Source organism: Cnephaeus nilssonii (genome assembly GCF_951640355.1).
Source record: "Cnephaeus nilssonii genome assembly, chromosome: 24".
In the NCBI taxonomy this organism is placed as follows: domain Eukaryota; kingdom Metazoa; phylum Chordata; class Mammalia; order Chiroptera; family Vespertilionidae; genus Cnephaeus; species Cnephaeus nilssonii.
This window is the reverse complement of record NC_137095.1, coordinates 4995449-5023319: the sequence shown is the minus strand read 5'-3', so window position 1 is coordinate 5023319 and position 27871 is coordinate 4995449. Positions and strand designations below refer to the sequence as shown.

Sequence of the window (27871 nt, the reverse complement as noted above, 5' to 3'; positions counted from 1 at the left end):
ACAGGTCTGCTTACTGCGAGCGAAGTCCTGCGTCTGAAAGCCTTGGTCCCATTGACTTGGGGGGACCCTCAAGGGCACATGCCTGAGTTGCAGGCTCCATCCCCAGTGGGGGGCATGAAGGAGGCAGCTGATCCATGATTCTCACCATTGATGTTTCTCTCTCTCCCCGTCTCCCTTCTTCTCTGAAATCAATAAAAATATATATTTTATTGTAAATTTTATTTTTTAAATATATTGTATTGATTTTTTTACAGAGAGGAAGGGAGAGGGATAAAGAGTTAGAAACATCCATCAGCTGCCTCCTGCACAGCCCCCACCTGGGGATGTGCCCGCAACCAAGGTACATGCCCTTGGCCGGAATCGAACCTGGGACCCTTCCGTCCGCAGGCCGACGCTCTATCCACTGAGCCACACCGGTCGGGGCCATAAAAATACATTAAAAAAAAAAATCTAGAACCCTCTAAAATCGCGAGTGGCTGGATCTGAACAGACCTGACCCCATTCAAGAGGCAAAGGCCTTCCGCGGACGGAACAGAACGTTCGGGACTCATCTGAGTGAGACTTGACCTTCCCGAGTTCCAGGAAGGAAGCGGAGGGAACGGTAGGAAAAAGGCCGAGGGTTCCCACACCCCGGAGGCCCCCTCCAGGGCCCGCCCGCGGCGTGCCACCTCTGCCAGGACGCACAGCGCACAATGACCGACCGCCCTGAGCCATCTGAGAAACGTAACACTTTTAATGGATGAAATAAATACTCCAGTACATGCAAGGGACAAACTTGACATTGGAGGGGGTTGGGGGGGAGGGGGAGGGGGGAAATCACTCTATAGTGTAAATCAGGAGATAAAACACACTCACAGTAGCTCTTCCACGCCCCCCCCCCCCCCGCGCACCCCACCCCGTTTGCAAATCACGTGGCAATGTCAGACTCCTTCCACACCACGGATACGCCTCATCCAACTGAAAAAAAAAAAAAAAAAACATACAACAAAGGTAGCTACATCCATGTCTACGGAGTGAAAACTGAGGTAACCTTTCTTTGCATCAAAAAAAAAAGGACCAAAAAAATAAAAAGAAATGAACCCATGACCTCCTTCCTGCCCCATGAATGAATGAATGAATGAATGAATGAATAAAAAAGTCTGGGTGAGGGATTTCCGGGGAGGAGCTGGGGGTGCGGCGGGGGGAACCCTGCCCCAGCAGTTAGCATCCTCCCAGCTCCAGGTCCCTGCAGCGTGTGGGCTGCGGGGCTGGGGGGGGGGGGGGGGGGCCGCGTGCGCGTGAAAGTAAATGGGGTGCATGGCCCTGTTTTCTGGAAGATTCCTCTGGAGCATCTAACATGGGGGGGGAGGAGGGAGGGGAGTGGGGCGTGTGGGAGCTTCACCTACGATTTCTTTGGTATAAATCGAGAGGGGCAAACGATAAGCATCTTCCTTTATTCCGGGGTGGGGGAGGGGGAGGGGGGAGGGAGTGGAGGGGTGGGGTGGGGGGTGCTAATTCACAGAATTGGAATTCACTGGCGGTAAAGTCCTGGGCGAAGACCTCTCCCTTAAAGCCTGAGATAGCAGGGTGCAGCCTTCAGACACGGCGCAGGCCGAGTTCCTCAGCCTCTCCCTGTGGTCCGACATCTTGGCGCCCCCGTCGGGGTGCAGCGCCAGATCCCTGAGGCACTGGGTCAGGAGCACGCAGGCCGACACCACGCTCATGGCGCCGCCCAGGATGGCCGTCTGCACCGCCTTGCCCTCGGCGCTCAGGGCGGCCGCGCGCCCCAGGAACTGCGGCTCCGTGGCGAAGCCCACCAGCGCGCCCACCGCCTGCGCCAGCGGCCCGCTGAACAGGGCGCACCGGCCGCGGGCCAGCTCGCTGGGCGCCGCCTTGACCTCGCGCACGCAGGCCAGCAGCGCCGACGCGCTCGTGCTCATGCACTTGACCCCCAGCTTGAACTGCTCGCGCGCGAAGCGGTCCCGGGACTTGTCGCTGGCCAGGGCGCACGCGTCCGTCAGGAACTTGAGGTTGCGCGACAGGCCCTGCGACACCTCCAGCAGCAGCTGCGGGGTCATGTCGGCCAGCGGCGTGGCGCGCAGCGTGGCGCAGCCCTGCTCCACCTCGTGGCGGCAGCGAGTCACCCGGTAGCGGTCCACCAGCCCCGGCTGCGCGGGCTGGGCGCCCGGCGTGGCCACGGCCGCCAGGTAGGCCGCGTGGGCCGAGCACTCGGTCAGCGACACCACCAGGTCGCCCAGCTCCAGCAGGCTGTCCCCCGCCTCGCCGAAGCGGCCCATGTTCAGCTGGCTCTGCACGTCGTGCGTCAGGATGGAGAGCCCCTTGGTGCGCGCGATGATCGTGTCCCGGCACTGCTCGAAGGACTCGGCGCCGGCGCCGGCCGCGCCCTCGAAGAGCACAGGCCTGGCCTCGCTGGACAGCAGGAGCAGGTCGGCCACCAGCTGCATCTTGCCCTTGCACTGGTCGCACACGGCCACCAGCCTTTTCCGCGGCTGCGAGCTGGTCCCGCCGCCGCCGCCGCCGACGGCGCTCGCGGGAGCCGGAGAAGCCGCCTCGCCGGTGGGCTTCCCCGCGCTGCCGCTAGCCATCGCGCCCGGGGGGCACTGGCATGCCGCTGGGGAGCCCGCTACCGCCGCCGCTGCCGCTGCCGCCGCCTGCGCAGCCGTCGCGACTCAGCTGGCCAGGGCCGCGGTGCCGTCCCCGCACCATCGTGCCATCCACCGCCGCGGGCGGAGGGCGCGGGGCGGCGGCGGTGGCGGCGCGGGGCGGGCCCACGGGCCAGGGGACGCAGGAGGCTCTTCCAGGCGCGGGAAGGAGCTGCGGCGCTGGGCCTCCGGCCTCCGGGAGGGCTTGCAGGAACCATGAACCGGGCGCGGCAAACTCACGGGGCGCGCTCCTCGTTACCGGGCTGCCAGGAAAGTCCCTTCTGCGGGGCCGCCGCCGCCGCCGCCGCCGCCTTCCTGGGCATGGCCCGGCCCCGCCGCAGGAGCGGGCGGGCGGGAGGGGAAGCTGGGAGTTGTCTCCTTTCCTTCCTTCCTTTCTTTGAAATCAAAATCCCTTCCTCGGGGAGGAGCGCGGCGGCGGCGGCCCGGGTGGGCTCTCCTGTCAGCCTCCTCGGCTCCGCGGGGCACGTGGGCTTCGGGAGCGGGGACCCCGCCCGGCGGCGGCACTTCCCCGCGACGGTGGCCCGGCCTGGCGCTGGGGGGACGCGCGGCCTCCCCAGCGCATCTCCTGTCCCCGGCTCTCGGGAAGCGGCCCGGCCCGAGGGTGTGGCCGGTGCTGGCGCGGCCGCGCCGAGTCAGTCGGGCGGGAGCCGCACGGATTGCACAGAGGCCGCCCGCTCGCGCTCCGTCCGCCGCCCGCCCGCCACGCCCGGCGGCCCTTTCCCGCCTCGCCACTCACAGTGCGCGGCCCGGCGCCCGGGCGGCACGCCCTCCGGCCCCGCGGCCCGCAGCTGGCCGTGGGCGCGAGTCCATGCCCGGCTCCTCCTCCTCCTCCTCCTCGCCGCGGGCCCTGCGCATCGGACGTCCTGCGCGCGTGTCCCCCGGCGGCTGGGCCAACTCACAAGGTCCCCGCGCTGCCGCGGCCACCCGCCCGGGCCCCGGCTTCTGCCATGTTTGCCAACCTCCAACTTCCGAGCGAGCCGGAGGGACGGAAAGGAAGGGCGGGGGCCGAAAGGCACAGGGAGACGCCGCCTCCGCCCGGCTCGGCACCTCGGAGCGCGGCCGTGGGCGCGCCGCCCGGCTGCCCGGAGGCTCTCCTGGTCCCGGCCGGCCTCGCCCCCGCCGCCGCCGCCGCCGCCGCCGCCGCCGCCTCGGCCGCAGCCTCCCGGGAGCCTATAGAAATCTTTTGTGTGGCGTCACCGCCTTTCGTTTAAATCCCGCTTCCTCCTCTCGCCTTCCTCCGCCCCCTCGCCGCTGCCGGATGCTTGCGCGATGCGCTGCTCCTCCCCCGGGAAGCGGGCGGCTGCGGGCGGACGCCACCGCCCACCTCGGAGGCCGGGGCCGGCCGGTGGGCCCGGGCCTTCCCGCTGTCCTTGGTCGGGGGGGGGGGGGGGGGGGGAGAGAGGCGGGAGGGAGGGAGGGCGGGACGCAGGCCGCGGGGCCGGGGCTGTGCGCGCGCTCTGGGGAGTCGGGGCGCCGCCGCCGGCTGGCCTTACGTAAGCGCTCGGCCGGGCAGGGGCTCCGCGCGCCGTCCCCGCCCGGGGAGCAGGTCTCCGCGGTGACCTGTTTTCTGGAGCCGAGGGAGGAGGGCTCGGTACCATCCCTTGTGACTGGCGGGGGCCGGTCCTCGCGCTTGGCGGGACCTCGTCCGGCTTTCCAAGCGCCCCCTCCCCCCGCTTTATGTGGTGGATCCTCTCCCACGGCGGGATCGGAGGGGCTGAGCGGGGCGAGGGGGGCGCACGGGACGCGGAGGCCCAGGAGCGCGGCTGGGTCCTGGCGGAGCCCTCCCTTGAACTCGGCGACTCTTGGGCAGTCAGCGCGCGGGCTCTGCGCGCCACTCGGGGGTGGGGGTGGGGGTGGGGGGTCACGCTCTCCCCGGCCACTCATCAGCGGGGAGCTGGCGCGAGCTCGCCCTCTCCCCCTCCCTTCCTCCCTCCCAGGACCCAGTTTCTGATCTCCAGATCAGATGTTCCGCTCTGACTGCTGCTGAGTCCTTGGCTCGGGAACTGGACCCGCCAGGGTGCGCCTTGGCTGGTAGAGTTTGCCCTCCCGTGACCTCTAGGTCTCGGCTACATAATGGGGTGACGGAGGCCAAGCCTTTGGAGGGAAACATGCTTATCCCCGTTTCTCCTGGGAAAACGGCTGCTCGATGCCCTTCCTGCCTGCCTTCCCAGGGTCAGGAGGGCGGCGCCCGGCCAGGCGAGGAGCCCACCCCACCTCTTCGCAGACCTTATTTTGCAGGAAGTGGTTGAAGCACCTGGGCTTCCTCCCAGCCAAGGGCCCCACCTCCGAGTCCTGAAAGGGGCCCTCTGGGTGCCCAGCCCACACGCAGGCTGGGTGTGGGCAGCCCCCAGAAATGGTTTCTTCCTCCAACCCCTTCTAAGCCCCAGAGTCACCCTTTTCAGCCAGTTGCCATCTGTATATATAAAAGCCTAAGCGACTGAGCGACCGGTTGACCAATCGCTATGACCCCCAAGGCAGGAGCTGCCCGCTGGTGGTCAGTGAGTTCCCACATCCGACCTCCGGCAACCCCTCCTCCCCACCCCCGGCCAACCTCCTGCTGCCCTGATGGGCCCCAATCGCCAGCCAGGCCGAGGGACCCCCACCCGTGCACGAATTCGTGCACCGGGCCTCTAGTTGTTACATATAATGAGGATGATTTTGCAATTTATCGTCCAAAATGAAACACCCTGAGACCTGCTGTTAATAAGCTAACCATGAGCAGCAGGCGCCCAGCCTGAAGTCACCCACTTGCAGAGTGTGCTTGGCTACCTTCCAGACGCTGGCTGAGCCTTCGGGGGTGCAGACCAGGGCCCATAAAACACCCTTTTCTGAACAGGCAGCGGATCTTATTTTGGTTCCGGGGAAAAACAGCTGGATACACCAAGCTCTTCGCATGGCTGCCCAGGAGTCGCACCCACTCTCCGTGCCGGGTTACTCGTGAAACTTCATTGGAATCGGGATTCCTCCGCTCCGCCCCGCCCCCGGCCCCCCAAAGCCACCAGTGTCCCAGGGTCCTATTTATTTTCCTTTCCTTCTACGTATGCAACCTGTTTTGTTGTTGCTGGAGAGCTCCTACCCCAACAATGAGCTGTGTTACTCAGATTGCCCGACTGTATCCAGGGATGTTTGGTTCAACATTAAAATTTTTTTTTAAATATATCTTTATTAACTTCAGAGAAGAAGGGAGAGGGAAAGAGAGACAGAAACATCAATCATGAGAATCACTGATAGGCTGCCTCCTGCACGGCCCCCGCTGGGGATTGAGCCCGCAACGTGGGCATGTGCCCTTGACCGGAATGGAACCTGGGACCCTTCAGTCCGCAGGCTGACGCTGGATCCACCGAGCCAAACCAGTTAGGGCTCAACATTAAAATTTTGAGCCCGGCTGGTGTAGCTCAGTAGTTGAACCCATGAACCAGGTCACGGTTCGATTCCCGGTCAGGGCACATGCCTGGGTTTCGGGCTCGGTCCCCAGTAGGGGGCGTGCAGGAGGCAGCCAATCCATGGTTTGCTCTTATCATGGATGTTTCTCGCTCTGTCTCTCCCTCTCCCTTCCTCTCTGACATCAATCAAAAAATATTTTTAAGAATTTGATAGGATTGTGTTTTGGGTCCTCCCTGCTTCATTTCTCAGATAGAGCAACGCCCCAATGATCCTTCCAGGGGCCACCCCTGCCTTCCTTTACTTTCTGCCACCGGCCGTTCACGCCACAGACCGGGCACCTGCCATGTGCCAGGCCCTGGACGGGGCATGTTCAGGAATGCCTCCATGCCTACCCTTTCTGGGGAGTCGAGTTCAGAGAGGGCAACAGACTCGCAAGAGGCACACCAGCCGGGAATCCCAGTCTCACCATGGCGACAGTGAGAGCACCAAGGGAAGGAACTAGAGCAGAGAGAAGGCTGCCTAGCCGTGGTCGGCAAACTGCGGCTCGCGAGCCACATGCGGCTCTTTGGCCCCTTGAGTGTGGCTCTTCCACAGAACACCACGGCCTGGGTGAGTCTATTTGAAGAAGTGGCGTTAGAAGAAGTTTAAGTTTAAAAAATGTGGCTCTCAGAAGAAATTTCAATCGTTGTGCTGTTGATATTTGGCTCTGTGGACTAATGAGTTTGCCCACCACTGCTGCGTGCCATACAGTCCGCTGGCAATGCGACAGGGTCACGTGACCCATTCTGACCCAAGAAATCAGGTGGAATGAGGTGATGGGCGGCCTGGAATTCTTAGTCTCCCCCCTGCTGTTCCTCCCCCAGGCCCTGTGTTCTGGGTGCTGCGGCGGAACAGTGTGGAGCGTCCGCAAGCCTACGTGACGTGGAGCAGACCTTTTGACCCGTGTTGGACATGAAACATGAGCAAAAGGTACACTCAGGGGTAAGCCGCTGAGATCTGAGGGTTGTTGCGGTAGCATACTTTTTTAAAATATATTTTTATTGATTTCAGAGAGGAAGGGAGAGGGAGAGATAGAAACATCCATGATGAGAGAGAATCATGGATCGGCTGCCTCCTGCAAGTCTCCCACTGGGGATTGTGCCCACCACCCAGGCATGTGCCCTGACCGGGAATTGAACCTGGGACCTTTCAGTTCACAGGCCGACACTCTATCCACTGAGACGAACCGGCTCGGGCTGCTGTAGCATATTTTAAAGTTTGCATAGAGACCTTCTAGAATCCGGATAAGCCTTTGTATTTTGCAAAATAAGACCGGTAAGTTGATTAATAGAGAAAGGCTGTGTCTGACCCCAGTCACTGGAGTAAGGGCATTTTCTTTAGAAAATAGCATTTACCCCTTCTATCCCTCTTTTAAAATTATGATGTGGCCCTGGCCGGTGTGGCTCAGTGGATAGAGCATCGGCCTGTGGACCAAATGGGTCCCGGGTTCGATTCTGGTTAAGGCCACATATCTCGGCTGCAGGCTCCTCCCCAGCCCGGGCCCTGGTCGGGGCTTGTGCAGGAGGCAACCCATCGATGTGTTTCTCTCACATCGACATTTCTCTCTGTCTCTCCCTCTCTCTTCCACTCTCCCTAAAAAAATCAATGGAAAAAATATCCTCGGGTGAGGATGAACAAAAAATAACATGAAATGATGATGTGAAGTAAAGGTACTGTGCAAAAGTATTTTTCTCCCCCCCCCCCTTAATTTTGTATATTTTTCATTAAAATGGAAAAGGAGGGAAGGAAGCATGAAAACATGTGGACTGAAGGGTTGGCTGGGGGGAAGGCGCATGGAGCAGACAAGAGCAAGCTGGGACCATGCAGAAGAGGGTTTGGCCTGGGGCGGGGGGAGGGGGGCTGGGGAGGGAATGTAGGCTGTCACTTAGCAGGAATTTCATCAACGAATGACTGAAGGAGGTGGAAATGGAGGCACTGGGCCTCTAGTCATCTCCGTATTATCCCTCAGGTCCTGGCCTCCTGTGTCCTGGTATTGCTCATCTCCTCTGCTGGCCTACAAGCTCTTCGGGGCAGGGATCTTGTTATAGTCACCTCTCCCTCAGGGCCTCACCTGGGTCTTGGTTGTCAGTGGGCCCTTAATAAATAAACTAGAGGCCCAGTGCACAAATTCATGCACGGGTGGGGTCCGGCCGGCCCGGTCCCTATCAGGCCCCTGATCAGGGCCAGGCCGGCTGGGGGAAGGGGCTGTGGGCAATTGGCCAGCAGGCCCCGCCCCCAATCGGGGTTGGGGGGCCTATTAGGAGCAAGGACGGCCATGGGGAGGGGCTGTGGGCAGTGGGCCGGCCAGCCCTGCCTCTGAATGGGGTGGGGGGTGCCGATCGGGGGCCTGCAGCCTGGGGGATGGGCCATGGTTGTTGGCCAACTGGCCCTGCCCCTGATCAGGGTGGGGGGGGGCCAATCTGGGGTGGGGCCGGGCGGGCAGAGGGGCTGCAGGAGATTGGCCGGCTGCCCCCCCCATTGGTGTGTGGGGTGCTATCAGGGGTGGGCCGGCTGGGGGGAGGGGCTGTGGGCCTATCATGGTGGGGCCGGCTGATCAGGGGTGGGGCTGGCGGGGAGTGGGGAAGGGAGGGGGCATTTGGCTGGCCCTCCCCACTCTTGACTGGGGTGGGAGAGTCCAGTCAGGCACAGGCCAGCAGGGGGAAGAGGCCGCGAGGTTGGCCAGCCTGCCCCATGCCCTAATTGGGCCGGTTCGCTGGCCACAGTGGGCATCTGGGCTACCGGTCATTATGGTTGCTGGCTTTTTATATATATAGAGAGAGAAAGATTCTCGGAGAGTTGAACTGAATCAAGGTCCAAATGTCAAAACGGTAAAAATTCAATCAATCCAGATGTTTTCCCGTCGGTGGGTTCTAAGATGAATCACCTCCTGAGGTAAAAGTCCATAGCCCTGGAATTGTGTGTACAATCCCAACGACTTCTAGAAATCACAAGGTGACTTTTTCTGTCTACCTGGGATTCCCAGCACGTCTGCCCCTGCGTTTGGCAGCTGGCAGAATGAATGAACGGGGCGACCCCTCCCAGCAGAGCACGTGACCAGCAGCCACAGCTGTGCATGTTTTCTAGCATGACTGCACCAGGACAGGGCTCCGAGCCACTGGGTGGAGCAATGCGCCCTGGGGAGAAAGCTTGTGACATTTCCCCTCTGATTTAAAAAAGGAAAAGGGAAAAAATAAACCAAAAAATTCTTTTTCTTATGAGTTGTTCTGCTCAAGGTTAATAGAAATTGTTGCCCTAGCCGTAGCCGGTGTGGCTCAGTGGATAGAGCATCAGCTGGCCTGCGGACTGAAGGGTCCCAGGTTCGATTCTGGTCAAGGCCACATGCCTGGGTTGTGGGCACATCCTCAGTAGGGGGTGTGCAGGAGGCAGCCGATCTGTGATTCTCTCATCATTGATGTTCCTGTCTCTCTCTCCCTTCCTCTCTGAAATCCATCTACACTAATAAAAGAGTAAGATGCAAATTGACTGTACCTTCACGATGCCCACCAGCCAATCAGGAGTGAGTATGCAAATTAACCCAACAAAGATGGCAGGTTGATTTGCATATGCAGGCACCACCCCAGCTGCTCCGGGCCTCTGGGCAGCGTGGGAAGGCAGAAAGGCGGCTCCAGGCCGGAGTGAAGGCCATGCCGGCAGCCAGGGGAAGGAAGGCCCATTCTTGCATGAATCTTCGTGCATCGGGCCTCTAGTAAAAATATATTTTAAAGAAAGAAAATGTCATAGTGTGTGCATATAGAGATGTATGCACGAATATGTACACTATCGGCCACCGCTCCAGGGAGAGCAATGAAGCTGTGGTGTTCCCCAAGAGCAAAGGTGAGGCTGACATTGACAGAATCCCAATAATTTTATTTGGGGTGCGGATGCACCCAGCAAGAAGACAGTTGCCCAGCCTACCTCGGAGGGCTAGGCTCCAGCTGAGGAGATGTAAACACAGGCGGCATGTGGAATGTCCGAGCGGGCTGCTTGACGGGAGCTGACTCCACGGAAAGGTATGTTCCTTTTGGCCTCCCTTCCCCCTTCCTCTGGATGACTGTCAGCTTGATGGCTGGAGCTCCGGTAGCCATGCTGGACCTTAAGGCGACCTTCAGGATGGGAGCCACAGGCCAGTACTATGGAGCGGGGCGACAGAGAGACAGGGGGCCACAATACCAGCCCTAGATGCTTGGTTTCCAACTGCTTTTCCATGAAAGAAAAACCCAGCAATGACAACAAAGCCCTCTCTCTCATCTAAAGCACTAAAAAAAAAGATTTAATTTTTAAAAATATATTTTATTGATTTTTTACAGAGAGGAAGGGAGAGGGAGAGAGTTAGAAACCTCAATGAGAGAGAAACATCGATCAGTTGCCTCCTGCATACCGCTTACTGGGGATGTGCCCACAACCAAGGTACATGCCCTTGGCCGGAATCTAACCTGGGACCCTCCAGTCCGCAGGCCAACGCTCTATCTACTGAGCCACACCGGTTAGGGCTAAAGCACTTTTTAAACAATTTAGTTTTCTGTTACGTACAACCTATTTCAAGCATAGCCCTAGCCAGTTTGGCTCAGTGGATAGAGCGTCGGCCTGTGGACTGAAGGGTCGTGGGTTTGATTCCCATCAAGGGCACATGCCCAGGTTGTAGGCTCGATCCCCAATAGGGGGCATGAAGGAGGCAGGCAATCAATGATTCTCTCTCATCATGGACGTTTCTCTCTCTCTCTCTCCCTCACTCAAATAAATAAAAAAAAATTATTTTAAAGAAAAACTCTTGTACTATTGGATTAGGGCAGTGGTCGGCAAACGCATTAGTCAACAGAGCCACATATCAACAGCACAACGATTGAAATTTCTTTTGAGAGCCAAATTTTTTAAACTTAAACTTCTTCTAATACCACTTCTTCAAAAGAGACTCGCCCAGGCCGTGGTATTTTGTGGAAGAGCCACACTCAAGGGGCCAAAGAGCCGCATGTGGCTCGTGAGCCTAAGTTTGCCGACCACGGGATTAGGGCCCCAACCTAACCACCTCATGTTAACTTATCTCTTTAAGGACCTTGTCTCCAAATACAGTCACATTCTGAGGTCCTGGGGGTCAGGAGTTCCACCTGTAAAATCTGGAGGGATGCAATTCAGCCCATAACACAAGGCATGAATGAAGAGGTTTATTGTGGCTATTATTTTTTTTGGTCATAATAGAAAATTTATTAATACTAGTAAATGTCCAGCAATAGGGGTCATAGAGGAATAAACGATTGATTGGCATATTAGTACCAAACCATAGAGTAGCTCCGTCTAAAGAATAAAAGCTTGGTCCTGGCTGGTGTGGCTCAGTGGATAGAGCCTCAGCCTGTGGATTGAAGGGTCCCAGGTTCGATTCCGGTCAGGGTACATGCCCGGGTTGTGGGTTCGATCCCCAGTGTGGGGCGTGCAGGAGGCAACCAATCCATGATTCCCTCTCACATCAATGTTTCTCTCTCCCTCTCCCTTCCTCTCTGACATCAATAAAAAAATATTAAAAAAAAATTCTTAGAAGCAAGCAGCAGGCCTGCCATTTAAAACACGAATTTCAAAGCGCCTGGGACCGGCACCTTTTTAAGAAAACAAAAAAGTGAATGATCTGGCCTTGAAAATTCAGGACGCGTCAGTCAGCGTCTACGTGAGAAGAAACACTGCAGCTATTTTAAAAATGAAAATTAAAAAAATTTAAAAATGCTTTTTCGAGTTCCAGAGCTGACAGGAGCATCTTGAGAGCTGGTGGCATGGAATCCTCTGGAAGTCATTTTTGGGGTTATTTTATTTAAAAAAAAATATATATATATATTTTATTGATTTCAGAGAGGAAGGGAGAGGGGGAGAGAGAAACATTCATGATGAGAGAGAATCATGGATCGGCTGCCTCCTGCATGCCCCCCACTGGGGATCGAGCCCGCAGCCCGGGCATGGGCCTTGGACCGGGAATCAAACCTGGGACCCTTCCATCTGCAGGTCGTCGCTCTATCCACTGAGCCACACCAGCCAGGGCAGGGGTTACTTTAAAGCTTTTTGGAGCCGGAGAGCTGATGGGAATATCTGAGAGCGGGTGGAACAGAATCCTCTAGAAGTCATTTTTGGGGTTTTGGGGTTATTTTATTTTTTAAAAAATATTTTTTTATTGATTTCATAGAGGAAGCGAGGGAGAGAGAATTGATGAGAATCACTGATCGGCCGCCTCCTGCACGCCCCCTAGTGGGGGTGGAGCCCGCGACCCAGGCATGTGCCACGACCTGGAATCGAACCCGGGACCCTTCGGTCCGCAGGCCGCCGCTCTGCCCACTGGGCCACACCGGCCAGGGCTGGGGGTTATTTTAAAGCTGTTTGGAGCCCGAGAGGCGACGGGAATATCCGAGGGCGGGTGGGATCGAGTCCCCTCGGCGGGCCCCTCCGAGTCTCAAAAACTCCTCCGGGGAGATCGCCGGGGGCCGAGGGGACACGCCCGGACCCGCGCGCCGGCCTTTCCTGAGGCCGAGGCGGCGCCAACTCACCTCGCGGGCGGGACCTGCGGCCTCTCGAGGCGCAGTGAGGGCTCCCGGAGGCCCCGAGGGAGCTCTTGGCCCGGGGCCTCGCGCTGGAGGGAGAAAGGTCGTCCTCTGGCGGAAAAAGAGCGGGAGCGCAGCCTGGGCCCGCCCGCCACTCCGTCCGCCCCTCCGCCCCTCCGCCCCGCGCCGCAGCCAGACTAGGGGCGGGTTCTCGGGGCGGGAAAAGATGGCGGAGGGGCGGGTTTCCGGGTCGGACGGGGCGGGGCCTGATAGGTCAGCGCGCCTCGGGGGCGGGGCCACTGAGGGGCGTGGCCGGAAAGCATGCGCAGGGTGGGTCCGCCCCTCCGCCCCGCCCCGCAGCCGGACCGCGGGAGGGGTCGTGGGGCGGGAAAAGATAGCGGAGGGGCGGGCCTGATAGGTCAGCGCGCCTCGTGGGGGGGGCGGGGCCTAGGAGGGGCGTGGCCGGAAAGCACGCGCAGGTCCAGGTTCCGGAAAGGAGCGTTCGGGGCGGGGCCGACGGCTCGCGCAGACGCGGTGCGGCGGCGGCGCGGCGAAGATGGCGGCCTCCAGCTGGCTCTGCGCGGCCGTCCTCCTGCTCTGTGCCTCCGACCTGCTGCTGGTGCTGCCGCCCGGGGCCCGCGCGGCCGAGGACCCGGCCGGGAAGCCCGGCGAGGCGGCCCCGCCGCCCCCGAAGAAGAAGAAGAAGGACATTCGCGATTACAATGATGCGGACATGGCGCGTCTCCTGGAACAGTGGGAGGTCCGCGGGGCGCGCCCCTCCCCCCACCCCCCCAACCCCCCGGGCTCTGCTCCGTCTCTGGCCCTGCACCCCCTCCCTGACCTCTCACCCCCTCCGTGTCGCTGCCTTCCCACCCTCTAACCTCCTCTCTGCTCGCGCCCCGAGTCCTTGCTGACCTGTTCGAGCCACCGCTCACCCTCCGGGCCTCCCCCGACCCGGCGCCCCGGGCCCACGCCGCCATCCCTCTGCCCTCAACCAGCTTTTCTGGGGCCTCTCCTCTCGGGTCAGCCTCTCGCGTGGAGCCGTCGTTTACCTCCATTGCCCTGGCCGCCCATCCCCTCTTCCTCCTGCGTGGCTCCCCGTGGTCCATGAGCCCTGCAAATGGCAGGAAGACCTTTTGCACTGTATTCCCGAACAATGGCGGGGGTGCGGGGGTAAGGATTATGGGCAAGAATACTTTGTTGTTATTTTTAATATACTTTTATTCATTTCAGAGAGGAAGGGAGAGCGGGAGAGAGAGCGAAACATCCATGAGGAGAGAGAGACACAGATCGGCTGCCTCCTGCACGCCCCATACTGGGGGAATCGAGCCCGCAACCCAGGCCCGTGCCGTGACCCGGAAGCGAACTGTGACCTCCTGGGTCATACATAGGTCGAGGCTCAGCCGCTGAGCCAGGCGGGGAGAGCAGGGTTACTTTGCAAGAGGGTCAGCTCAGGTTGCAGGGTTCGATGTCTGCCAGGTCAGGATTGCAGGCTTCCCACGTGGGCGCGTTTCCCTGCTGAGAGTTTCGTCGTTTGAGGGGTAACCGGGGCGGTAATCCAAGGCTAGTTGCTCGCTCTCTCATGAAAGCCACCTTTTTTAAAAAAAAAAAATTAATTATTTTTCATTTAAAGGAGCAGTGACTTCTGTTTCGTGCGAGTGAGCTTTCGGAGTGCACCGGAGTGTGTAATAATTACAGGGAGTTTGTAATAAGCTTTTTTGGTAATTTTTTCTATTTATTTTATTTTATTGATTTCAGAGAGGAAGGGCCAGTGAGAGAAACATCAATGATGAGAGTATCACTGATAGGCTGCCTCCTGTACGCTCCCCTACTGGGGATTGAGCCCGAAAGCCGAGCATGTGCCCTTGACCGGAATCGAACCTGGGACCTTCCAGTCCACAGGCCAAGGCTCTATCCACTGAGCCAAACCAGCTAGGGCTGTAATAAGCTTTTTTTAAAAAATTAATTTATTTGTCTTTATTGATTAGAGTATTGCATATGTGTCCTTATCCCCCCATAACTCCCCCTCCCCCCTCACTCATGCCCTCAACCCCTGGTGTCTGTGTCCGTTGGTTAGGCTCATGTGCATGCATACAAGTCCCTTGGTTGATCTCTCCACCTTCCCCTCCTCCTCCCCTACCTTCCCTCTGAGGTTTGACGGTCTGATCGATGCTTCTCTGTCTCTGGATCTATTTTTGTTCATCAGTTTCTGTTGTTCATTATATTCCACAAATGAGTGAGATCATGTGATATTTATCTTTCTCTGACTGGCTTATTTCGCTCAGCATAATGGCTTTTTGGCCAAGACCAAGTGTAATGAGCTTTTTAGATAAAGTTCTCGAGGCAAGAATACGTCGCCGTCTCTTTCTCTTCCCAAGGTGGTTGGATTGTCCGGGTTCATTCAGAGTCAGGATCCAGGGTTCCTGTGTCACCTCGGGAAGGTCAGGTCTCTAGGCCCCAGGCTCCTTATCTCCAAGATGAGGTCTTACTGGAGGGCTCCTGCCAACACTTAATGTTTGGTGATGTGGGTTTGTTTGTTTGTTTTAAATATATTTTATTGATTTCAGAGAGGAAGGGGGAGAGAGAGAGAAACATCAATAATGAGAGAGAATCATGGATTGGCTGCCTCCTGCACGCCCCGTACTGGGGAGCGAGCCCACAACCCAGGCATGTGCCCTTGGTTGGAATCGAACCTGGGACCCCTCAGTCCGCAGACTGACGCTCTATCCATTGAGCCACCTCAGCCAGGGCCATGATGTTGTGGTTTATCTCTGTGTGTGTGTGTGTTTATGTTTGATAGAGGCTTTGGGTCAAGAGTTTAAAATGCCATCGGATGCCCTGGACACGCAGAAAGCAGTGTTTTCATGTTGATCTGCAGCTGGTGGGGAGATTGGGGGGGAGTGGGTGGTGGGGAGACCACGAACGAAGAGAGAAGTGCATGTCTCGCTCGCTCCCTTCCCCGTTCACCATCGCCCTTGCCAGCCTCCCTCTGCGCTCCTGCAAGTGAAGTGTTTTGTTTGTTTGTTCTTAATATATGTTTTTATTGATTTCAGAGAGGAAGGGAGAGGGGGAGAGAGATAGAAGCATCCATGATGAGAGAATCATGGATCGACTGCCTCCTGCACGCCGCCTACTGGGGATCGCCTGCAACCTGGGCATGTGTTCTGACTGGGAATCGAACCTGGGACCCTTCACTCCGCAAGCTGGTGCTCTACCCACTGAGCCACACCAGATAGGGCATCAAGTGAAGTTTTTGATCTGCCGAAGTGAGAACACCGTCTCGGTGGGAAATCCCACCCCGGAAATACTCAGCCTGAGCTAGACGGAAGGGGTGCTCAGAGATGAACAGGGGGTCCGACCATTGGTGGCAGCAGATACTAATAAAAACAGCCGCAATGCAAAGTAGGAATTGCTGAGCGCTATAAAAAGGAAGTGTTGCCCGGCCGGCGTGGCTCCGTGGCTGAGCATCAGCCTAGGAACCAGGAGGTCACGGTTCAATTCCCGGTCAGGGCACATGCCCGGGTCGTGGGCTCCATCCCCAGTGGGGGGCATGCAGGAGGAGGCCGATCTGTGATTCTCATCATTGATGTTTCTTTCTCTCTCCCTCTTTCCTCTCTGACATCAATAAAAATATATTTTAAAAAAGGAAAGGAAGTGCTGTGGGGCTCTCAGAGGGCTTCGGGGAGGAAGTGGTATTAGGCAAGAGGGGTGGGGGGAAGGGCCCTCCTGACGGGCAGCATGAGCAGAGGACAGGACACGGAACTGGGCGCGTGGAGCCGATACTGACAGCCGAGGCTCTGCCGTCAGACCACCCGGGTTCCAGCCACTGCCTGTGAGCGTGGACGGTGAGAGCCTCTGTCCTTGAGTCTCCTCTTCCGCAGGATAGAGGTGTTGATAGCAAGCACAGGTCGTTCTGAGAATCAACTGAGAGAGCATGGAAGAACCAAGAATACGGCAGCTCGGCTCCGGCTGGTGTGGCTCAGTGGTCGAGTGTCACAGGTCGATTCCCGGTCAGGGCATGTGCCCGGTGTGGGGCGTGCAGGAGGCAGCCCGTCAGTGATTCTCATCATTGATGTTTCTCTCTCATATCAATTAAAGATATATATTTTTAAATGTATTTTAATTGATTTTTTACAGAGAGGAAGGGAGAGGGATAGAGAGTCAGAAACATTGATGAGAGAGAAATATCCATCAGCTGCCTCCTGCACACCTCCCACTGGGGATGTGCCCGCAACCAAGGTACATGCCCTTGACTGGAATTGAACCTGAGACCCTTCAGTCCGCAGGCCGATGCTCTATCCACTGAGCTAAACTGGAAATATATTTTTTTAAAATACAGCAACTCATGATTAGCTATGGCAGCATAAAAATCAGTCCTTTGATATACATTCGTTTGCTTGGCTGGAATAGACTGAAGCAAGGCGGTGAGAAGTAAGGATGGTGGGAACCAGTGCGGCTGGGCCCTGATGCCGTGGGGGTTGGACGTCAGAAGGACACGCAGTCCCTGCTGAGTTAGAAAAGCTGTGTACCCCGGTATTCCAGTCCTGGGCTGTTCGCCTTTAATTTCTCAACCTCATCCCAAAGCATGTTTTCTCTTCGAAGCCCCCTTCTGTGTGCAGACGTAGCTTTTACAGCTGTAGTTTGTGTATTTTCTGCTATTTATGTTTTCTGTAATACTTTTTAAAAATATATATACATTGAATGGCCAGATGATGATGATCTCTGAACACATAATAATCTGGCCACTCAGTGTATATTCTATAGAATAAAAGGCTAATATGCAAATTGTCCCCTCGACCAGTAGGCAGGCTGGCCAACCGCCCATGTCCCCTCCCCCTGGCCAGGCTGGCCGGACCCCACCCATGCACGAATTCATGCATTGGGCCTTAGACAGACACACACACACACACACACACACACACACACACACACACACACACTGAGTGGCCAGATTATTATGCGTTCAGAGATCATCATAACCTGGCCACTCAGTGTGTGTGTGTGTGTGTATGTGTGTGTGTGTGTGTGTGTGTGTGTGTGTGTGTATTGATTTCAGAGAGGAAGGGAGAGAGAGAAACATTGATGAGAGAGAATCATGGATCTGCTGCCTCCTACACGCCCCCCACTGGGGATGGAGCCCACAACCCGGGCCTGTGCCCTGACCGGGAATCGAACCCTGACCTCCTGGTTACTAGGTGGCCTCGCCGGCCGGGCTCCGGGCTGAGGACTGAGATGTGTTCTTTGGAGGACTTGGCAGTTGGTTGACTTCTGTGGCCACAAGAGGGCAGCATAGTGTGGTGAAAGGACGGGTTTTGACCCCAGCTTTGCCCCTTGGTAACGGATCCTCCCTGTCCTTACCCATAGAGCCAGGTCACGGCCCACTTTGCAGGGTGCGTGCAGGCTAAACGAGCTCATGTTTGCAGACACTACGAACGTGAGCGCCCTTTCCCGGTATCTGTGACACCCCCCCACCCCCATAGTGCTTCCATCTCCATGGGTGTTTTTCTCCCTGGGCAGCCATCCCTAAACCCACCCCCTCCTCTCCCTGCCACTCCCTCTGTGACAGTGTGAACTGCTTGTCACGTGTGTCTGCGTATTCTTCCTCGCTGTGCCGTGTCGTCTCCCCATGCCAGAATGTGGCCAAGTTCACTGTCGATCATGTTGGGTAGAGTCTTTGGGTGTGAACACGCTGTGGAAACCCATCACATGGGGGCTCTGTGATTGGTGACTTGGAGCGACGGCAGTAAGGACTGCCGGAAGCTTAGACGTGAATGCTGTAGGGGGTGGACTTTTTTAATTTTTATTTTATTGATTTTAGAGAGTAAGGGAGTGGGGGGGGGGGCGGAGATAGAAACATCAGTAAGGAAAGAGAATCGTGGATCGGCTGCCTCCCGCACGCCCCCACTGGGGACCGAACCCACAACCCGGGCATGTGCCCTTGACCTGAATTGAACCCTGACCTGATTCATACAGGTCAATGCTCAACCACTGAGCCACCCTGGCCGGGCGGCCTTGGACTTGAGAAGGAATGCGCAGTAGAAAGTCAAGCATGGGGGGACCTGCTGGGTTTTCTTGTCGGTTATGATGTTAGTCACAGACACCCCTCCCCCCACTCCTTACCCCTGCCCCCCCCCCCCCCCTTCCTTCTGTGCGGATGCTCTTGCCTCTGCCAGGTGCAAACCCCATTTCTGACGATCGGCGCTCCCCTCCCCGTAGAAAGACGATGACATAGAGGAAGGAGACCTGCCGGAGCACAAACGGCCCGCGGCCCCCGTGGACTTCTCGAAGCTGGACCCGGGCAAGCCGGAGAGCATTCTGAAGATGACGAAGAAGGGCAAGACCCTCATGATGTTCGTCACGGTGTCCGGGAGCCCCTCGGAGAAGGAGACGGAGGAGATCACCAGCCTGTGGCAGGGCAGCCTCTTCAACGCCAACTACGACGTCCAGAGGTGAGCACCCGCCTGCCGAGGGCTCCCTCCAGGGGGCGCTCTGTCTTGGTTTTGTCTTTGCTGTGTATGCTGGTAACCCTCACCCGAGGGTGTGTTTCCATTGGTTTTTAGAGGGAGGGGAGGAGAGAGGGAGAGACAGAGGGAAACAACCATGTGAGAGAGATGCATCAACTGGTTGCCTCCTGCATGAGCCCCAACCAGGGCCCGGGCCAGAGAGGAGCCTGCAACCAAGGTACATATGTGCCCTTGACCGGACTCCAACCCGGGACTCTTCGGTCCATAGGCCCAAGCTCTTGCCACTGAGCCACACCAGCTAGGACTCTTTATTTTTAAAAATATATTTTTATTGAATTCAGAGAGGAAGGGAGCGGGAGAGAGAGAGGGACTTCCATGATGAGAGAGATTCATGGATCGGCTGCCTCCTGCACGTCCTACACTGGGATTGAGCCTGCAACCCAGGCATGTGCTCTGACCCGAAATTGAACCCTGACCCCCTGGTTCATAGGGTGACCTGAACCACTGAGCCGCGCCGGCATGCACACAGGGACCTGGCTCACGGATAACTGGTGTAAGGGAAGCGTCCGGTTTTCACAGCTCCTAGGAGCCTAAGGTGCAGTTTTAAGGGATTTCTTTTTTCCTACTCAGTAGCAGTTCTAAAATCGAGGGTCTTCCCAGGCCTTAGTTTAGGAAGCACCTATATATATAAAAGCCAAGCGACCAGAATGCCGGCACGACCAGACGCTATGATGCGCACTGTGACTGCTGATCGGCCCCCCAACCTCTCGCGGCCCCTCTCCCCGGCCGGCCTCACCCCCGATCGGCCCCCATCAGGGCGGGCTGGCCGGACCCCACCTGTGCACGAATTGGTGCACCAGGCCTCTAGTGAAAGTAAGAAGAAGAAATGAAGGAACCCGAGAGTGTCAAGGGGGGCAGGATGCCTTCGTTGGCTTAAAGCGACACTTAGGGGAACAGATCCGCCACCACTGTCTGATGGAGCCCCTCAGGAACAGAAGAGCTGTGCCCATTGGCAGCTAGTGGTCCACCCAGACCCCATTCTCTTCCTCTTGGTCCTTGGCACCTGCTGAGTGAGGAGTGTGGACGCACGTGGGCTGCTGCTGTGAACCTCCGGGCTAGGCTTTCTGTCCAGGAGGCAGGAGCCCTCATGCCCTTCATGGGCCTCAGCGAGACCCAGTCGAAACCAGTGGTTTCCAGCCTTTATCAGCACAGGCTTTTTGTCAAAGGAAACCTTAACGGGGCACCTCAGAACGTAAAGCAGATTCATGGGGCAGCTGCTCGTGCTTCCCAGCAGCCCCCGGGGCCCTCCTCATTCCCTCCAGGACGGGCTCCCGCCTTCCCCACACCAAGCCCAGATGTTGCTGCCTTTTTTTTTTTTCATCTCAGAGAGGAAGGAAGATGGAGAGAGAGAAACATCCATGATGAGGGAGAAGCTGATCGGCTGCCTCCTACACACCCCATGCTGGGGATCGAGCCCGCAACCTGGGCATGTGCCCTGACTGGGAATCAAACCGTGACCTCCTGGTTCATAGGTTAATGCTCAACCACTGAGCCACACCAGCCAGGCCAGGTGCTGCTTCTGATTTGAGGGGTGAACTAGTTCAGTCTGCTAGGATCTCAGACATGAAGTTTCACAAGATTTTGTCCTGTGTTCCTGTAGAATTTGAAAGGAATTGTTTTTCCTGGTTAAGTGCCACAGAAACTCTGACCCTGTCCAGGGGTGGGGAACGTCCGGCCCACGGGCCGTAGAAGGCCCGGGAAACCATTTGGTCTGGCCCTGCCAAGGCATTAGGGGTGAGTTAATTAAATGTTTGACCAAATATAGCAGGCTAATTTATTTTTTTTATTGGTTTCAGAGAGGGAGGGAGAAATAGAAACACCAATGATGAGGGAGAATCATTGAGTGATTGACTGGTTGATTGGCTGCCTCCTGCATGGCCCCTCTTGGGGATCAGGCTGTAACCCGGGCATGTGCCCTGACCGGAATTGAACCCGTGACCTCCTGGTTCACAGGTTGATGCTCAACCACTGAGCCACACCGGCCGGGCTCACGGGCTAATGTCTAAGCTGATGATGGTGTGTGGCTGGCGGATGATGTTATAGATACCCACACGGCCCGGGCAGGAGAAGTTTCCCCACCCTGCCTTCGCCCTTGACCGGCCGAGCTGACCCATGACCTCTCCCGGTCCAGGTTCATCGTGGGCTCGGACCGCGCCATCTTCATGCTGCGGGACGGGAGCTACGCCTGGGAGATCAAGGACTTCTTGGTGAGCCAGGACCGGTGCGCGGAGGTCACCCTGGAGGGCCAGGTGTACCCTGGCCGCGGCGGAGGCGGAGGCGGCCAGGAGAAAAACCAGACCAAGCCGCCCAAGGGCAAGAAGAAGGAGGGGGGCCCGAAGCCTCGCGCCGCGAAGGAGGACAACCGGGCGGGGAAGGCGCGTGAGGACCTGTGACGGGCAGGCGGGGGGGCACACGCGGGCGGGCGTGGGGACCCACACCGCGGGGCCTTCTGGCTGCTTCTGGAGACCGCGTGGCCTTCTGGCTGCTGGAGTCTGCCCCGCGCCCGGGGGTGGGCAGATCAGCCACTGTGGAACAGGCTGCGGGGCGAAGGCAGCGTTCGCGTTCTCGTCGGACACGGCAGGTTCAGGGCTCCTGTGCAGACGCGCTCGCCGGAAGCCTGCCTGTGGCGTGTTCCCACTCACGTTGGGGGGAGTCCCTGAGCGCCGTCAGCACCCCCAGTGCGCCCGCTCCGGTCGCGTGTCTGCTTTTGGGTTTGTGCGTTGGTGTTGAGAGAGGATGGAAGGACGCCAGGTTCTCGTCAGACACGTGAAGACCTGATGTCACTGAATCGGGCTCTTCCTTCGCGCCCCAAAAGCATCGCTTCGTTACTGTGAAATGGACACGCACACGGACCACCAGGGCGTGTGCACCCGCCCCTGCCGGAGCCCCCGAGACAGGAAATCCGTCCCCCGAGATCCTGCGCATCTTCTGGATGAGAGGACTCGGGGTGTCTGCCCGCTGCTGGGCGGGCGGTGGGGTCAGGACCCCGTCCTGTGTCCCTGTTCAGGAAGCAGCCGCACTGCCGTGTTTGCCAGGCCACGTGACAGTGTTAAAGGCGTCAGGAAGCGGCGCCGTGTGGAGTGTGGCAGGGCCCGGCACCCTCCTTCATGTGTACACGTGTCTGCTGAAGTGCCTACATGTGTGTGTGTCTGTGATCCTCGCACGGGGCCCTCCCTGCTGGTGTCTGGTTCCCCGTTCCCGTGGAGCCGCCTCTGGGGGGAGGGGCAGGATATACACAGGTGCCATTTTCAAGAACTGCAGTTGTTTGTAAAAGCCTTCCCTTGTGATTTTAACAGAAGAATACATGTTCGTGGTGAGAACGTGCCGTTGCTCAAGGTCTGTCTCCTGCTACTGCCGTGCTCTTGTCCCTGCAGGAGCTGCTATGGATGTTTCCCAAAACACGTGCGTTTGCCAGCTTGTAGCGCCGTGTGTGCGCGCATGTGTTTGGGGGCTCACAGAATCCGTCTCCCCAGGTGTGTGTGTGTGTGTGCACATGTGTGTGTGTGTGCACATGTGTGTGTGGGCGCGTGTGGGGGGGGCCTTGCATCTGTCTGCCTGGTGTGTGCGTGTCTGGGTGGGGGGGCCTCGCAGCGTCTGTCGCCCCTGGTGTATGTGTGTGTGTGCACATGTGTGTCTGGGTGTGTGTGTGGGGGGGACTCACAGCATGTCTCCCATGGTGTGCGCGCGTGTGTCTGTGTGTGGGGCGGGGGGCTCGCAGCGTCTGTCTCCCCTGGTGCTGGTCCCTCCCTCTCATTCTGTGCTCTGGTGGGTGTTGGCCCTGCGGTCCCCCAGCTCCAGGCCCCCCGCAGGATGGAGACCTAACCCTGCCGTGTTCCACAGAACACATGAGCTGGGGCTCACAGCTGAGAAAAATGAGGTCGGCGGCTGGAGACCGAGCCCTGCTGTGTCCTCAGGCAGAGGTGGCTGCTGTTCTCGTGCAGCTTGAGCCCAGAGGGTGTGGGTCGGAGCCACGTGGGCCTGCCCAGGCGCTGTCAGGATGGCGCACCGCAGGCCGAGGGGCACTCGGTGCATCCCTTCAGCCTCTGGGAGGTCACTTTGAAATGGAGCCAGGTGTCCACGAGGGGGCGGCAGAGCCCCGCCCCGCCGCAGGCGTCCCACCTGCTCTGCCCTGCCCGGAGTGGAATGCCCCAGCTGCTGCTGGAGCCCACAGACCGGCACCCCTTCCTCCGGCTCTTTGATCTCCGTGTGCTGGCGGCGGGCTGCGGGGATTCAGTTACTGGGTTGTCATAGCGACCCCAGGCCGAGGGCGCTAGGTTAACCCCATCTTCCACCCAAGCCAACTGGAGGAGCAGAGAAGGTGGGCATTTTCTTCAAGGTCACGGTGCTGGGACATGGCAGAGCCAGGACCTGAGCTCGGGCAGCCGGTGGGAAGGAGTCAAAAGGTCACCACCTTCCCTGTTGTCGATCGGCAAAACACACTGTGTGGTGTGCCCCCGAATTTTAGTCATCAGTCTGTGTGCCGTGAGATGAAAAAGGTTTAACCCAACCGGCATGGCTCTGTGGTTGAGCATCAACCTAGGAACCAGGAGGTCAGGCTTCGATTCCCGGTCGGGGCATGTGCCCAGGTTGTGGGCTCCATCCCCAGCGTGGGGTGGGCAGGAGGCAGCCCATCCATGATTCTCTCTCATCACTGATGTTTCTCCCTCTCCCTCTCTGAAGTCAACAAAAATATATTTTTTAAAAACGGTCAAAAATCGCTGGGATAGTTCTTGGGAGTGAAAGCAGACCCAGAGAGCATTTCGCCGGCCTTATTTTTCTCAGCTATGAGCCCCAGTTTATTTTTTAAAATTTATTTTATTTTTAATCAGAGAAGAAGGGAGAGGGAGAGAGAGATAGAAACATCCATGATGAGAGAGAATCATGGACCGGCTGCCTCCCGCACGCCCCCCACTGGGGATCGAGCCCACAACCTGGGTACATGCCCTTGACCAGAATCAAACCTGGGACCCTTCAGTCCGCAGGCCGATGCTCCACCCACTGAGCCACACCGGCCAGGGCTATGAGACGCAGTTCAAAGGAAAACATCGAGCAGACAGGGTGGCCTCTTGCGCATTTACTAGGGTACAGCGAGGTTTCCCCCCCAGAGCCGTGCGCTCTGAGGCCAGCGAAGGCTCGGGACAGGGACACGTTCAAGCCGACAAAGGACGCCCCAGACAACATGGACGACAGTTCTTCGTTTCTCCGACAAGGATTGCTCCAAGTGCACAGATAATAAATAAATAGAAAATAGATCTTTGTCCACGCGACGCCTACAGACATGTTTACATACAAAACACACTACACAGCGCCTTCCCGAACTAGGGCCAGCTGTTTCGGCAACAGGCAAAGGACACGCGTGTCAAAGGCGTGTTGTTCTCCTTCGAAGCCTGCCTTGTGGGGACGCTCACGCACAGAAGGAACGAGGCCAGTTTTCTCAGCAACAATTGCTGCCACCAAGACCACGCGTGGACGCGGGCTCCTGTCAGTGGGTGCGGGAAGGTTCAACGTGGGACGTATGTACAGCTGAGGATCCTCAAATAGATTCTTTCTGGACCGGACCGACCCGAAGCCGGCCCCGACCCGGCCACCGGGGGCAACCGCATCCCACCCACGTGGTTCACAGTGTGAGACCCTTGCACGAAGAGTTTGAACAACTGAACAGAACTAGAGACAGAAGAACATGAGGTCGCTAACTCCCCTTCCCATCATCCCTTCCTGGGACGGGCCTCTGAAGGGGCCGAATTAGCAGCCAGAGTCCTGCTTGGTGGGCAAACCTCTGGCAGTGGGCGCAGCTGGGCCGAGTGGAGGGCAAAGGTCGTGGTTGGGGAAGGACAGGGGCAGGCAGTTCCTGGCGAGACCACGTGCCCTGGAGCGGCACCAGCTTTCACCACAGGTAGTTTCCCTCTGCGCGGAGCTTTCCGCCGCCCCCGGGTGGGCCAGGTGGGGAGGGAGAGGACGGCAGGAGCTGCAGGGCCCGCCCACCCCCTCCTGAGAGCAGCCCGGAGCCCGGGGCGTTCCCAGAGAATGTTGGGCGGGCCTGGCGTCGGCTGCTGGGCTGTGGAACGGGTAGCACCAATGGAGTCACTGGAATCGAACACGCGGGCCGGCAGGTAGTTTGAGCAAAGTGGAGGCTGCCCCGTCGTTCCTGCGAGCCCCGCTGCCTCCTCCTCCAGGAAGTCTTCCTGACTCACCCAAGCAGGGAGGAGCTTTCCCTCCTCGGGAACTGGCTTTGGTCCCCATGTCACTCTCTGGTTCCCCTGAGGGCACGTGTCCCTGACTGCCTGGCCTGCCGGACGGCAAGCCCCACCCCTGAGGACCCCCCTCAGCATCACGGGTGTCCTCCGCTCCTGGTTCCAGGCGCAACAGAAAAGCCATGGACGCCTAGAATCTCCTGACTTTAAAAGTCACGCAGGTTCGATCTCCTGGATTCTGGATTCCCCTGAAAGCTGCCCCCCTGCCCCAGAGGCAGCCTCACCTCTTCCCCCCAGGGCAGCCGTTCCGCCTCCAGAGCTCTGTGTCCATCCCCGCTCCTAACCCCGAGAAGGCTGCTGCTTACAGGATAAAGGCTCCCCTAAAACCAGGGCTCCTTGGCCTACATCTCCCCCCTAATGTGTGTGCTGGGAGCATGGGGGCTCGGGAGGGACCCGGCACCCCAGTCCACATCCCTGCTGCCAGCCAGCCAGGTCTCTAGCGTGGTCCTACACCCCGCCCCCCCCCAAGAGACACGGATTGAGGAGAGGCGCCCAAGATGGGGACGGGGTGTCCACACCGGCCAGCGCTGCCCGAGCTGCAGGTAGACATGAGTGGGGTGGGCGGAGGCACCGGGGTCTCGGCGTCCTCCCCCGGGCCTGGCCAAGAGTCCGCCGTCACGGTGCTCACAGCCTCTTCTTCCTCACCACGGGGATGGGCACCACCTGGAAGATCTTGGCCTGCTGGTCCGCGGTATCCAGGGCCACCCAGGTGGGCCGGAAGCTGCCTTTGAAGCCGACAAAGACCATTTTCTCTGCAAAGAAGCGAGCGAGGCGTCACATGAGCAGAAACCGCAGGAGGGAATGGCTCCCACCACGGCCCCGGCACCCCCTCCCCAGACCCCTGCCCCGTGTCCCCCGGACACGCCCTGTGCCCAGCACCCGACAGCAGTGTGTCCGAGGGCACGGGTCTCGGCGGTTAGGGGTTAGGACCCCAGTGACGTAGCTGTCTCATTCCCGGTGTCTTCGTCTTGTATGGAAACTAGAGGCCCGGTGCACGAATTCATGCACTGGCGGGGGGTCCCTCGCCTGGCAGGCAATGGGGGCCCATCGGGGCTGATAGGGGCAGGCCAGCCAGGGGGAGAGACTGCAGGAGGTTGGCTGCGGAAGTGCACTGACCACCAAGGAGCATCTCCTGCATTGAGCATCTGCCTCCTGGTCAGTGCGTGTCATAGCTACCGGCCGCTTGGGCTTTTATATACACTGAGTGGCCAGGTTATTATGATCTCTGAACGCATAAAAATCTGGCCACTCAGTGTATATCCTATATAATAAAAGGCTAATATGCAAATTGTCCCTCAACCAGGAGTTCGACCAGCAGGCAGGCCGGCCAACCGCCCATGTCCCCTCCCCCTGGCCAGACCCCACCCATGCACAAATTCATGCACCGGGCCTCTAATATATATATATATCTATATATCTATATATAGATATATAGATATATATATATATATCTATATATCTATATATAGATATATAGATATATAGATATATACACACACACACACACACACACACACACACACACGTACACCGAGTGGCCAGATTATTATGCGTTCAGAGATCATCATAATCTGGCCACTCAGTGTATATAGATAACGTACTTGTTCCATCGTTTTAAGGCAAGCATGTCAAACTCACGGCCCACGGGACGCATGTGGCCCACAACAAATATTTTTGCGGCCTAGCCCGTATAACAGTATGTAAGAAACATTTTAACAGAAATCTCGTAACTTAATTTTTACAATATCCTGTTATACATAATTATAATGAGCTACAACGCTCGCTAACGACTGATGACTATCATCGAGTTGCATTCACGTCCCTCACGCGCCTTACGCGCAGGCGCACCATCTCTCCCCACTGACACCAGCAGTGAACGTTCTAGCAGCCGATGGCCACGTCCTTCGTCTCAGACTGACCGGCTTGGTGTGCGCAACAGGAAATACCTCGCTTTCGGAGAACAAGAAAAATGGGTTTATTTGCGTTATGCTTATTCATTTGTGCAGTTACTCAGGGTCTGGTAAGTCAATGTTCAAGAAAAATGATTAATTTTTATTAAAACGTTCCATTATTTTATGTGAACAATGACTTTTACTTCAGCCCTTTGTAATCAGCACGTCTCCATCGGAACAAACCTACATTTTTATGAAAATGAAAGCTTTCGCCCTGGCCGGTATAGCTCAGTGGATAGAGCGTCGGCCTGCAGACCGAAGGGTCCCGGGTTCGATTCCCGTCAAGGGCACATGCCTGGGTCATGGGCTCATCCCCAGTGTGGGGCGTGCAGGAGGCTGAACCATGTTTCTCTCTCATCATGGATGTTTCTCTCCCTCTCCTTTCCTCTCTGAAATCGATAAAAACTTAAAAAAAAAAAAAAAAAAGAGAATGGAGCCCTAACCGGTGTTGCTCAGTGGATAGAACGTTGGCCTGTGGACTGAAAGGTCCCGGGTTCGATTCCGGTCAAGGGCATGTACCTTGGTTGCGGGCACATCCCCAGTAGG

The 27871-nt window shown here is 57.6% G+C and overlaps 4 protein-coding genes across 6 annotated transcripts in view; 1 reads left to right on the top strand and 3 right to left on the bottom strand.

The window, feature by feature from the left end:
- Nucleotides 1–718: 718 nt before the first annotated feature.
- Nucleotides 719–2585, bottom strand: TLNRD1 (talin rod domain containing 1; the record flags this gene model as incomplete). Its single annotated transcript, XM_079764135.1, has 1 exon — nucleotides 719–2585. One exon carries the CDS (start codon nucleotides 2583–2585, stop codon nucleotides 1491–1493), a length of 1095 nt encoding a protein of 364 aa, XP_079620261.1. The 3' UTR covers nucleotides 719–1490.
- LOC307094973 (uncharacterized protein) lies at nucleotides 2578–2706 on the bottom strand (the record flags this gene model as incomplete). Its single annotated transcript, XM_079764186.1, has 1 exon — nucleotides 2578–2706. The coding sequence occupies one exon, from the start codon at nucleotides 2704–2706 to the stop codon at nucleotides 2578–2580; it is 129 nt and encodes a 42-aa protein (XP_079620312.1).
- Nucleotides 2707–13117: 10411 nt separating this feature from the next.
- On the top strand, nucleotides 13118–21583 carry MESD (mesoderm development LRP chaperone). Its single transcript, XM_079764161.1, has 3 exons — nucleotides 13118–13358; nucleotides 18815–19047; nucleotides 21254–21583. The coding sequence occupies exons 1-3, from the start codon at nucleotides 13155–13157 to the stop codon at nucleotides 21513–21515; spliced, it is 699 nt and encodes a 232-aa protein (XP_079620287.1). The 5' UTR covers nucleotides 13118–13154; the 3' UTR covers nucleotides 21516–21583.
- A 10-nt stretch (nucleotides 21584–21593) lies between these two features.
- The window catches only part of LOC307094899 (cell migration-inducing and hyaluronan-binding protein), a 147790-nt gene continuing 141512 nt past the window's right edge, over nucleotides 21594–27871 (bottom strand). For all 3 annotated transcript variants that reach the window (XM_079764050.1, XM_079764051.1, XM_079764052.1), the window contains one exon: nucleotides 21594–26125. In XM_079764050.1, coding sequence (XP_079620176.1) covers nucleotides 25998–26125 — 128 coding nt within the window. In that variant the 3' untranslated portion in view covers nucleotides 21594–25997. The remainder of the gene's footprint in view (nucleotides 26126–27871) is intronic.